We start from the raw sequence: 12542 nt of genomic DNA on the forward strand, positions 1-12542 counted from the left end.
CCTCCCACCTCCACACTCTCCCTCACCCCCTCCCACCTCCACACTCTCCCTCCCCCTCCTACCTCCACTCCCTCCCTCACCCCTCCCACCTTCACTCCCTCCCTCACCCCCTCCCACCTCCACACTCTCCCTCACCCCTCCACTCCCTCCCTCACCATCCACTCCCTCCCTCACCCCCCCACCTCCACACTCTCCCTCCCCCCCCACCTCCACTCCCTCCCTCCCCCTCCCACCTCCACTACCTCCCTCCACCCCCCTCCCACCTCCACTCACTCCCTCATCCCCTCCCACCTCCACTCACTCCCTCCCCCCTCCCACCCCCACTCCCTCCCTCCCCCCTCCACTCCCTCCCTTACCCCCTCCCACCTCCACTCACTCCCTCCCTCACCCCCACCTACCTCCACTCCCTCCCTCCCCCTCCCACCTCCACACTCTCCCTCCCACCTCCCTCACCCCTCTCTCACCTCCACTCCCTCCCTCACTCCCTCCCACCTCCACACTCTCCCTCCCCCTCCCACCTCCACACTCTCCCTCCCACCTCCACACTCTCCCTCCCCCCTCCACTCCCTCCCTCACCCCCCTCCCACCTCCACTCCCTCCCTCACCCCCTCCACTCCCTCTCTCACCCCCTCGCACCTCCACACTCTCCCTCCCCCTCCCACCTCCACTCCCTCCCTCACCCCCTCCCACCTCCACTCCCTCCCTCACCCCCCTCCCACCTCCACACTCTCCCTCCCCTCCCTCCCACCCCCCCCCCCCCCCTCCCATTGGCCGCAGTGATAACAGGAAGACAGAGTACTGGGCTAATGGTAAGATTCTTGGCAGTGTGGATGAGCAGAGAGATCTCGGTGTCCATGTAGATAGATCGCTGAAAGTTGCCACCCAGGTTGAGAGGGTTGTTAAGAAGGCATACTGTGTGTTAACTTTTATTGGTAGAGGGATTGAGTTTCGGAGCCATGAGGTCATGTTGCAGCTGTACAAAACTCTGGTGCGGCCGCATTTGGAGTATTGCGTGCAATTCTGGTCGCCGCATTATAGGAAGGACGTGGAAGCATTGGAAAGGGTGCAGAGGAGATTTACCAGAATGTTGCTTGGTATGGAGGGAAGATCTTATGAGGAAAGGCTGAGGGACTTGAGGCTGTTTTCATTAGAGAGAAGGTGACTTAATTGAGGCATACAAGATGATCAGAGGATTGGATAGGGTGGACAGTGAGAGCCTTTTTCCTCGGATGGTGATGTCTAGCATGAGCGGACATAGCTTTAAATTGAGGGGAGATAGATATAGGACAGATGTAAGAGGTAGGTTCTTTATTCAGAGAGTAGTAAGTGCGTGGCATGCCCTGCCTGCAACAGTAGTGGACTCTCCAACACTAAGGGCATTCAAATGGTCATTGGATAGACATATGGACGATAAGGGAATAGTGTAGATGGGCTTTAGAGTGGTTTCACAGGTCGGCGCAACATCCAGGGCCGAAGGCCCGTACTGCGCTGTAATGTTCTATGTTCTACTTTGTTGGGTCCCTCTGACGTGGAAAAGAAACCCAATCCTGTTATATTTTAAAATGTTATCCTTATTCCGATTTCTTATTTCAAAACCGGAATTTTCTGCTGAACAAAGACAAGATGGTTGACACTCTTCCTGGAAATTATCCCTCAGCGGTCTCCAATGCAAAATAATTCTCTTTCATTTTGGGAATGTCATACCTCATTACGCCTAAGGAGCTTCTGACAGACCACTTGGGACTGTACAGACCAATCTCAAAAGGAGCCGCTGCAATGCTATTTGCATTTTGATGAGTCAACTTTGCTAGTGGAATCTGTGGGTGTGTTGAGATGTTGGCTTCACAACACAGACCCCCAACATGAACGGCACCCCTTTCAACCCATAATAGCTGAGATATTCTCAGTTCTGAAAACAAAGCCAAAATCCTGTCTCGGGGAGGGTGCGACTGGAAAATCCCACCCAGTGTTTAATACCTGACAGTGTCATAAAGTGGTTAAACAGGGAATCGTGAATCATCTTAAACTGACACGCGCTGCAGTGATTGTTTTTGTGCCCATGTTTGAAACACGTTTCATTTTAATTCTACGTCTGCCCGTGTAATGTGGTAGCTGCCTAGCTTTAAATAGAATTGCAATGTCAGGGATATTGATTTTCAGGACAGCCTGGAAGACGGTGGAGTGTAATGTGTTTGATCACTCTGTGGCAATGCAGCTGATGTAAAAATACATTTCGTCTGAAATAATGGCATCACATTTCTTGATGTGGTAAACATTGATTCTTGGTTAAATAGTGACAAGCTGAAAACATTATCATTTCCTGCTTTAAATTTGAAAACTACCTCCTCAAATGTTTATTCTTAGTTTTGTATCATCTCATTTGTTCTCAAATAATATCATAGTACATTTAAATTATCGTTTCAAATAGTTTAGGTGTTTCGGTAAGTTTGAGAGAAGCAGAATACCGATGTGTCTTTGTGATATTACCCGCAAAGCCTGGAGATTGAAACATTTATCTTATTCGAAAAGAATATTTGATAGTCGATGATAACTATCAACTATTTTGAAGCACAGATTACTAATAAACATAATGTGCGCGGTCCTTGTGAATAACATTGGTGCAGTTAAGTTTAGGAAGATGAGTTTGTCATATTTTCAGTCAATAAACAAAAACTATGAAGAATCCTGACAATATGTTAACGCAACCTTTTACTTCTAACACAGATTTGCAAGTAAAACTGTGAATTGAATTTTAGCAATCCGACCATGCAGATGATGAATATGGTTAAGCACTGAAGCTATCAATGAATTAAACCTCCCAATGTGTACACCCTGACCTTAATATGCAAGAATGCACCAAATCTTTGCACAAGTTATATTGTGCAAACAAATTTTTTGTTTGTCCATAGGATGGGGGTGTCACTGGGCGGGTGGGGGGGTGGGGGGGCAGGCAACATTTATGGCCCATCCCTGACGGCAATTAAGAATCAACACATTGCTGTGGATCTGGAGTCACATGTAGGCCAGACCAGGTAAGAATGATAGATTTCCTTCCCTAAAGGACATTAGTGAACCAAGTGGGTTTTTACGAAAATCGACAATGGGCAATGTCGTCCCCGACACACATGGGTATTCCCCCCCCCCCCCCCCAAGGTGAGAAAATCCCTCTATGGGGCTGCTGAGGGCCCCCTATTCAGGCCACCCCACTCCCCCTTTTGGGATCCCCCTGTAAGGACCCCCACCCTTCACCTCTCCCACCCAAACCTTTAGGAGGCCCTTTCATACATGTCCTTCACCTCACCAACCTTCATACTTCCCCTCAACTCCCCTTTCATGGGAATGGCTTCCCTCAGGCCCTGGCCCTTGGCAGTGCCACCCTGGCACCTGGGCACCCTGGCACTGCCATGTGAGCACTCTGGTAGTAACCCTGACAGCCTGGCAGTGCCACCCAGAGCCTTGGCAATGCCAAGGTGGCAGTGCCAAGATGCCAGCCTGGCACTGCCAAAGTGCCCTGGCACGAGAGGGAGAGCCAGGGTGCCACCCTTCCCTGGCCACCCAGGTGTCTTCAATGACCTGAGAGACCCCTGCCCTCAGGTGTCGTTACGTCTGGTCCACGTTTGTAGCTAGATCTCCCAGGCACGAGTGTTTGTTCGCAGGCTTCAAGAGAAATAGGTGCTGACATATTTAAATAAGCTTTATGGCTCATTTAAATACCTATATCTGCCTAAATATCCATATCTCCCAATCTCACAAGATCTCATTAGATCTCGCAAGTCATTCCAAGCATCGTAAATCTCGTGATTGGCCTCTCCCGCTAAATATTATCGATATTAAAATTAATTCAATATAATTCTTATTTAAATAATCTATAACACACATTTTCTTGCCATTTACTATTGCTCAACTGTAGTCAAATGACAGTCCATGACATATGACAAGAAATTTCCTGTTAAATCGCACAAGTTTCCCAATATAGCTCTGCTCGGCAGGGCACATGATTTATTGGGGAACCATTCCACCACTCCTCGAAAGAACGTTGAATATGCTATGGGGTGGGCATGTCAAATGAACGTACTAATGAGAAAACATCATTCAGCATCCTGTTGTTACAATGCAAGATGTTAGGAATGCCAGCCTTCCTGCTGGATGTCTGTGATGGAAGGTTCAATAAGGTATGACTGAGCATTGGATGATCAGTTACCCTCCCTCTGCTTGGGAATTTTTTTAAATGAAAAGATGAATTCTGGAGGTACCCTGCAATTAATAATGATGACCATGCTTCACTGTGCTGCTCAAGGCCAATTCTTCAACCTTTCCCTGCTGCAGGTTTCCTGGCATAGATGACAATCCTATCAGGGTGCTCTTCAGTATTATTCTAACAAGCCTCCCCATGTCCACCAAAAATTCACTGGGGAAAGAAGCTGTGGGGGATTAACTTTATGGGAGGTTTTCACCCAAGCAGAAAATGCCAGCAGAGGGCGGCACATGGCAAAGTGGTTAGCACTGCTGCTGACGGCGCTGAGGACCCGGGTTCGAAACCCGGCCCTGGGTCAGTGTCCGTGTGGAGTTTGCACATTCTCCACGTGTCAAGGATGTGGAGGTTAGGTGGATTGGCCACGCTAAATTATCCGTTAAATTGGGAAAAAAAGAATTGGGTGCTCTAAATTTACTAAAAAATAGAATATGCCAGCAATAAAGGCTTGCATATAACGTTTTCAACTTCGAACGATAAAGAGCCCATAAAGAGAATGGGAGAATAATTCCCTTCCTAATAGCACTACATTAAATGGACTGCAGTTGTTCAAGAAGCTGGCTCACCACTACGTCCCCAAGGCCAATTGGAATGGGCAGTAAATGCTGGCTTAGCCAGCGAGGCCCACACCCCGTGAAAGAATAAAGAAAAAATTATTATACCGAACATGGTAATTGCAAATAGCCTAGTGCCTCGCAATTTGGCTTAATCTCAACTGGGTTTTTTAATATCAAGGGTTTCCTCCGCCGTTTTAATACTGACACTCCACTGCTACCAGTGCCACAAATTATACCAAATTTGCATAATGTTCTGTAAATGCAAAGCATGTGTTCCAATTTGGCAAAAGTGGATAGTGGATAGGATTGGAGAAAAACAGCTCCATAACAAAGCACAAATAATTGAAGACAAAGGCCGCCACTTGTTTTTTAAAATAATTATAAATTTTAAAATGAATGCACTGAACATATTAAGAAAGTTTGTTTAAAAAGATGTAGCAATTTACTGGTTGCCTCATGAGCACATTGCATAGTACTTCAATATTATTAAAATATTCCCCAAACTAGTTTAAACTTGTTCAAATGCTTGTCCATGCTGTGTTTCAGTTCCTTAAACTACATATCTGAAGCATGTCAATATTTTAATACAAGCGAAGCTAAGATTACTCTCAAAATCCTCCATTCAATTTGTCTTAGTTTAAAATTTACAAAGCAATTTTCTTCTGCCAGTTATTTACATGCAATTTTTTAAATTAATAGATAGCACAAAGGGTCTGAAGTACAGCATATTGTGTGAGACGTACCTTGCATGGTAAGTATGCCCAATAGTCTATTGCTGTCCCAAAACATCAAAAGCCCAGACTTCAGCAGTCAAAAATTCCTTTTCATCGCAATGCACTACTTCCATGTAAAGATGGATGCTAGGAAACAGCAGGCAAGGGTAAGTTTAGACAAAGAGAAGGTAATTGCTGCCAAGTTCTAATTGCTGTTGCTGATGTATGAAACTTGATCTCAGGTGGGTGGGTAACCTGACTGCATCTCTGACGTCACAGTCCCAGCCAAATATAACCTAATACAACTTCCTCTCAAAATATCCCAATGAGACAATTTAAATATACATAGTTACCACTTTGAAAAGGAACTTTATTTATAAAATAGAACAGACAATGAGTCTTAAAAACGTGTAACCATTTTAAAATCGGCAATGATGACGAGCCCCTAAATCTGGATTTATTCAACTTACAACAGGTCAAGAATATCTCCTTACTTTGATGTTCAGGTGGGGAAATAATGTAAGGAAACAAATCAGCCAGAGATCTCATTACTTTGCAGGAAGTCACTTTAAACTGCCTTACATCCAGGAGAAAGGAGTACAGAAAGGGCAGATGAAGGTGTCCTTCACGTTCACGGCCAGTTGCCCTCATGTCCCATTCCTTTTCAAATTCACTCCCACACGAATATAACCATTGAAATGATCCGGAATATATTACAATATCATTTATTATTTATGGTATCTCTTGTAACAAATCTTCTAATAACTTTCATTTTTCTGTTATCGGAGGCCTGGAAGAAGAGCCTGCCCACTATGCATGTGGCTCAGAATAAGACACATCCAGTTGCATGTCTCCCATTTGCTTTCATAAGGGTCACAACAGTTTCATACATCCTGGATGAGGCAGTTAGTAAGCTTGAAGTAACTGGGGAGGTCTCAGTACACAAGTGAAGAAGCGCAATAATAAAAGTGCTGCAAAAGCTCAGTCAGACTGGCAGCATCTGTGGAGATAAATTTGTGTCTAATATTACTGGACTAATAACCCAGAGATCCAGGGTAATGCTCTGGGGATGAATCCCAACATGGAGGATTCTGGAATTAAAACTCCAATGATAACCACAAAGCCATTGTTGATTGCAGTAAAAAAACATCTGGTTCACTAATGCCCCGGCTTACATGTGACTCCAGATCCCTGTAATATGGTTGACTCTTAAATGCCCTATAAAATGACCTAGCAAGCCCTTGAAACTGCTAAAAAATTCAATTAAAAGGAATGAAACCATTGACCTAAGCGCTGGAAATGACAACAGCAAACCCAGCCCTGTCAACCCTGCAAAGTCCTCTTGGGAGAATTGTGCCACAGGCTAGTCAGGCAACTAGTCATACACATGGGGCGAAATTCTCCTACCCTCCCTGCCACATTTCTGCCCCGACCGGCCGGCGGGAGTCTCCGTAACACCGGCCGGTCAATGGGGTTTCCCATTGTGGGGCAGCCCCACGCCGTCGGGAAACCCCCGGGCGCCGGCAAAACGGAGACTCCCCGTCGGCGGAGAATGACGCCCCTGGAATCATACCTTACAGCTAATGTGTCCAGATACCAGCGGCAGGACAGACACAGCACAATGGTATACGGTCAGGAGGGAGTCCTCAACATCGACTCTGGCCTCCAAAAAGTCTCATAGTATCAGGTCAAACAAGGGCACAGGAAACCTCCTGCTGATTACCACATTCTGTATCCTACACACACCCTCATCTGGTGAATCAGAACTCCTCCAAGTCAAACAACACTTGGAGGAAGCACTGAGGGGGGGGGGGGCGGTGACTTCAATGTCCATCACCAAGAGTGGTTCGGTTGAGACCAGTAGCGACTGAGCTGGCCGAGTCCTAAAGGACATGACTGCTAGACTGGGTCTGCGGCAGGTGGTGAGAGAACCAAAAGGGAAAAATATATTTGACCTCATCCGCAACAGCTTGCCTGCCGCAGCGGCCTCTATCTATGACAGTATCAGTGGGAGTTGACCACCGCACTGTCCTTGTGGAGACAAAATTCCGTCTTCACATTGAGGATGCCCTTCATTGTGCTGTATGGGCACTACCATTGTGCTAAATGGGATAGGTTTCGAACAAATCTAGCAACTCAACACTGGCCATCCACGAGATGCTGTGCAGCAGCAGATTATTAGTCAAATGCAATCTGCAACCTCCTGGCCTGGCATATCCGCACTCTACCATTGCCATCAAGCAATCTTCAGCCAGAAATGTCGAGTGGATGATTCACCTTGGTCACCTCCTGTGATCCCCAGCATTACAGGTGTCAGTCTTCATCCAAGTTGATTAACTCTAGATGATATCAAGAAATGGCTGAATGCACTGGACACTGCAACGGCTATGGGCCTTGACAATATTTCGGCAATAGTACTTGTGCTTCAGACCTTCCGGCACCCTTCACCAAGCTGTTCCAGTACAGCTACAACACTGGCATCTACCTGCCAAAATGGAAAATTTCCCAGGTACATCCTGTGCACAAAAAGTAGGACAAATCCAACGCAACCAAATACTGCCACATCAATCTACTCTCAATCATTATAAAGTGATGGAAGGCGACATCAACAGTGCTATCAAGTGACACTTGGCTGGCAATAACCCGGTCAGTGATACTCAGTTTGGGTTCCGTCAGGATCACTCAGCTTCTGACCTCATTACAGCCTTGGTTCAAATATGGGCAAAAGAGCTGAACTCCAGAGGTGAGGCGAGAGTGACTGCCCTTGACATCAAGGCAGCATTTGACCGAGTATGGCATCAAGGAGCCCTAGAAAAACTGGAACAAACAGAAATCAGGAGGAAACTCTCCACGGGTTGGAGTTATACCTGGCACAAAAGAAGATGGATATCTGTGTTGGGCCTTTGCTGCAGGTTTGCTGAAGTTACTGCAACATACGGCCGAGTTGTGCAACCAGTTCACTGCTGACGTGAAGCTAGTGCTGGGCATTTTCCTTTATCGTGGGTAGGTGTGCCAAGACCAGTTTGCATGATGGAAGTCATGGCACTGGATTCTCCGATTTTGAGGATATGTCCGGAGGAAGTGTCTACTTTTACGATGAAAATATCGGCGTGGCCCCAGCACCGATCCTCCGACCGGTGAGGGGCTAGCAGCCACACCACGAAAAACTCTCAGACTTCCCGATATAACCGCCTGGAGAATTGCCGGGTCCGTAACTGCGCATACGCACGGCCTGCAGCGATCTCGCCGTACAACATGGCACCGGCCTCGCGCAGACACGATCTGCCAGATAGTACCCCCCGCCCTGGACACCCTCTCACCACCCTGGGCCACCCCCCACCAGTCCCCCCAGCCCTTGCCGAAGCCCCCCCCAAGCCAGCAGCATGGCTCCTCCCCGACTGTGGCGGTGCTGGACACAGTCTGCAACCACCATGCCGGGTTCACGAAAACTGAGAGCACACGTGTCCTGCGCCGTCGGGAACGTGGCCCATCGGGGGCGGAGTATCGGGGGAGGGCCTTCAGGTAACAACCTGAGGCTGTCCCAATGGCGTGCAGCATACTCCTCGGTGACGCTGTTTTGGAGGGGCGGAGCATCCAAGAACCTGCGCCGCCCCCGATTCGGTCATAAACTTGGATTCTCCGCCCGATCGCCGATTACGATATCGCCGTCGGGCAGCGAAGAATCCTGCCCATGGTCTCTGCACCTCAGGAACCTGATCATCTCCTTTGCATAATTTATTTCATTTTATATCACTTTAATTATAAGGTATATTGGAATAAAACCAAATTAGCACCCATCATTAAGTTTATTTTTCCTGGCTGCCCCATGACAGAATGTATAGGTTGCACCAAACTGATCCGCGGTGTCATGATATTCAGGTAAACATCATGGTACAAACATACATACATACTGATGGACAGATCAACGGACCAATCAACACACACACAACACCACAGCCAATCACAGGCAAGAGCATACACAGTACAAAACAGGGAACACGACACTTCCCGGGGATTCCAGCAGCAGACAGCTCAGGGCACAGAGCTCACAGCAAGCCACTCAGACATCCACCATGTGCTGAGTGCCACTCCAAGATAGTATTAGGAATAGGTCCACAGATTCTAGGGTTATGATTGAACCTCAGTAACCAGTTTACCACTGTAAATAAATGTTAGTAATAAAACTGAGTTGTACCATTCGCAACCGTGTTGGTTCGTCTGTGTAGCAGAGTACCCAACACATCACGCGGCTCCTGTGAAAGTTTCCTTGGAAAAAATGCTTGGGCGGGATTCTCCATCCAGCGACGTCGGAATCGTGAAATGCGATTGGGCGGAGGATCGTGCGTGAGCAGAAAATCAAGGCTGGTACTGGCCGCCCAATGGAAAGCCATGCTCTGCTGCCTCAACAACGGCGTGAATACGTCCTACGCTGCGCACCTGCATGGCCATGCAAATTGTACAGTAAATGCCGTTGATATATCATTAACGGGCCCGACCTGGTATTCTCCGGGCCTCCCACGAAGCTCCGCGTCTGCAGGAGGAATTACCGACGGCAAGGTTCACTTGTGGTATTTAAAATCGGGAAACAGGCGCCGTGGCTGCAGAGGGAGACACAGGAGGTAAGACATGTTCCCAGAGGCTCGTACGTAGGCTGCTGTTCCTGCCTCTGGCTGGGCTGGCTGTGGGGGGCGCCTGCCAGGGCAGAAGGGATTAGCGGGGGTGACCAGGGGATGGGCCGTGGAGTTGACGTGTCCTCACTGGGACTGAGGTGTACATCCATGGAACGCCATTGCCACAGCCTGAAAGGCAGACACCCTACCAACCGCCCACCGTTGCCCGTGATTGCACAGAGAGACGCCGGCCGTATATGTGCTCCCGTAACGTGGCGCCACACTGCCGGTGGGACATTACGTGGTCCACCGAAGGTGGGCAGCTGCCACTGGTACCCCTGCCGGCTGGGACGGATGCTGGGGCCAGAGTCCCTCGGGCACCGACGCGGCCAGGAGTATAGTGCTGTGTGGAGGGCAGAGTGCCAGGAGGAATGGCTGGGGGTGGGCATGGGGATGGGAGAAGGAGTGGGAAGGGAGGATGGGGACATGTAGGGACAAGGGCTGAAGTGCCAGCCAGGGTCACCGTGTAGCCCGTTGGACATGATGGGGCACGGGTCTACGCACCATGCTAACATGTCTGCTTTTCACCCCCCGCAGAAAATGGATTTTGGGATCCAACCAGGAATATTTGGCATCTGCCTTGTCACCGTACCCCTTGAAGATGAACTGAGGCTGTATGAGTAGGAGCTGCTTGGGGTGGGCCCTGCAGCCGTGGAGCTTGCCCCAGAGGAACAGGAGGCAGCCAGTGAGGATGGGGACCTGGACGCCCAAAAGGCCAAGGAGGAGGTGGGAAGGAGGCGCCGCATTAGACCCCCTGTGTAGCGGCAGTGCCTGTCCTTCGAGGGCCTGCCGGACCAGGCATGTCGCCGAAGAGTCCGGCTGAGCAGGTGGACTGTACGGCATATCTGCTGCATCATGACGTAGCTGAAACCACGGGAGTATGGGAGAGGACGACCTCACCCAGGGGTCGTCAAGGTGACAGTCGCCTTGAACCTTTTTGGCATGAGGTCCTTCCAGCACGACGATCCCGTCCAACTCCTAAACCACCCCCCCTTTGCAAATATCTGCACCCCCCTCCGTGATTCCTACCTGCCTCACTATGGGGTATGGGCCCTGGATGGCGGTATTTTCGGGTCTGGTCCATGCGAATGAAGGTGATGACAACCCGCTCTGTGATGAGCATTGAATCAAGTGACAACGTCTGACTCCTGTCCACGGCACCACTTTCCACCATCTGCCTGGGTGATCTGTGCATGCGAGCTGGCCATTCCATCACACGGTCGCAGTGAATCCTTAGGGTAGCGGAGGTGGAGATGAGGTCCGCGGTCCAGGGCGGATCAAGCAGGACCAGGTACCGGGCAATGTCCCCTCCCTCCATCCCTCCACCCCTGTCTGCTGCACCCCCTCTGCAGCCAGCCCAGTCCTCACACCTTTCTGAGATAGAACAGAGCCAGATTGGAGCATTTGTGAATAGGTATTTTTATTGTGCACAGGTGAACATGTTTCGCTGGTTTGTGCCCTAGCCCCTAATGCACCTGTGCTGCACCCGTGCCAACTTTCCAACCGTACGGGTCCTAACGTTACATCTAGGTGGTTCCCCAGGTAGTATGTCAGGGGTGGTGATGACCTACTGCGATTCCTGCCCTGTCACCTTGGTCCCCTTCGGCAGCCGTCCTCTTGAGCAGCATCGCCTGGCAGTTTCTCGAGTGTCCTACATGGCGTGGTGCCACCCTGTTCTGAGCGCTGCCCGTCAGATGCACCAGGGACAGGAGGCTGGGGGGGGGGGGGGTGTACAGTCTGAGGCGCTGTGTGTGCCGGCACCTCCCCTGCAGGGATCACTAGCATGGGCCCCATCACCTTCTCCTTCCTCGGGGTGTCTGATGACCCCCAAGGTACTCCTTGGGACAGAGGTGCAGCCGGAGCGAGCTCCAGGTGCTCCGCTGTAACCTGGCGATGCCTGTCCTGGAGGCCCGCTCTCATCTCGACCAGGGTCTCAATATTTGTGGCCATCGTGCACAGGGACTGGGTCACCTCCCGCTGAGACTGTGCCTCATCCCTCTGTGACTTGCACAGGTCAGCCAGCACCTGTGCAATGCCGCCCACACCCGCAGCCATGACCAGTTGTGACTGGGCCATGCTCTGGAGAGCCACATGTCCCGGTGGTCCTGTGACAGGGCCGCCCTGTCATGTGCCTTGGCCACCGCCATCTTAACTGATGGTCGTGACCCTCGCCCCCAAGGTCTCCCCATCAGACACCACCCGTTCAGTGTTGGCCTGGGTAGCATGCATGGTCGGCACCACATTCTGCCCCTGCAGGTGGTTGGACTCTTCCAACTGCACTTGCAGGTGCTGGATGGTTGTTGACACCCCCTCATGTAGTCCCTGGCTCAGTGTCCGCATCTCCAGCATC

At 49.9% G+C, this 12542-nt stretch overlaps 1 protein-coding gene across 4 annotated transcripts in view; it reads right to left on the minus strand.

Annotated features, from left to right (window-relative positions):
* znf385b (zinc finger protein 385B) overlaps positions 1-12542 on the minus strand; it is an 881089-nt gene that overhangs the window by 289973 nt on the left and 578574 nt on the right. Inside the window, exon 2 of one of the 4 annotated variants that reach the window (XM_072477383.1) lies at positions 5553-5669. The exons of the other annotated variants lie outside the window; for them this stretch is intronic. Within the exon in view, the coding sequence (XP_072333484.1) occupies positions 5553-5598 (46 nt within the window). The 5' untranslated portion in view covers positions 5599-5669. The remainder of the gene's footprint in view (positions 1-5552; positions 5670-12542) is intronic. 4 annotated transcript variants of the gene reach the window in all.

This window comes from Scyliorhinus torazame, chromosome 2, assembly GCF_047496885.1.
Source record: "Scyliorhinus torazame isolate Kashiwa2021f chromosome 2, sScyTor2.1, whole genome shotgun sequence".
In the NCBI taxonomy this organism is placed as follows: domain Eukaryota; kingdom Metazoa; phylum Chordata; class Chondrichthyes; order Carcharhiniformes; family Scyliorhinidae; genus Scyliorhinus; species Scyliorhinus torazame.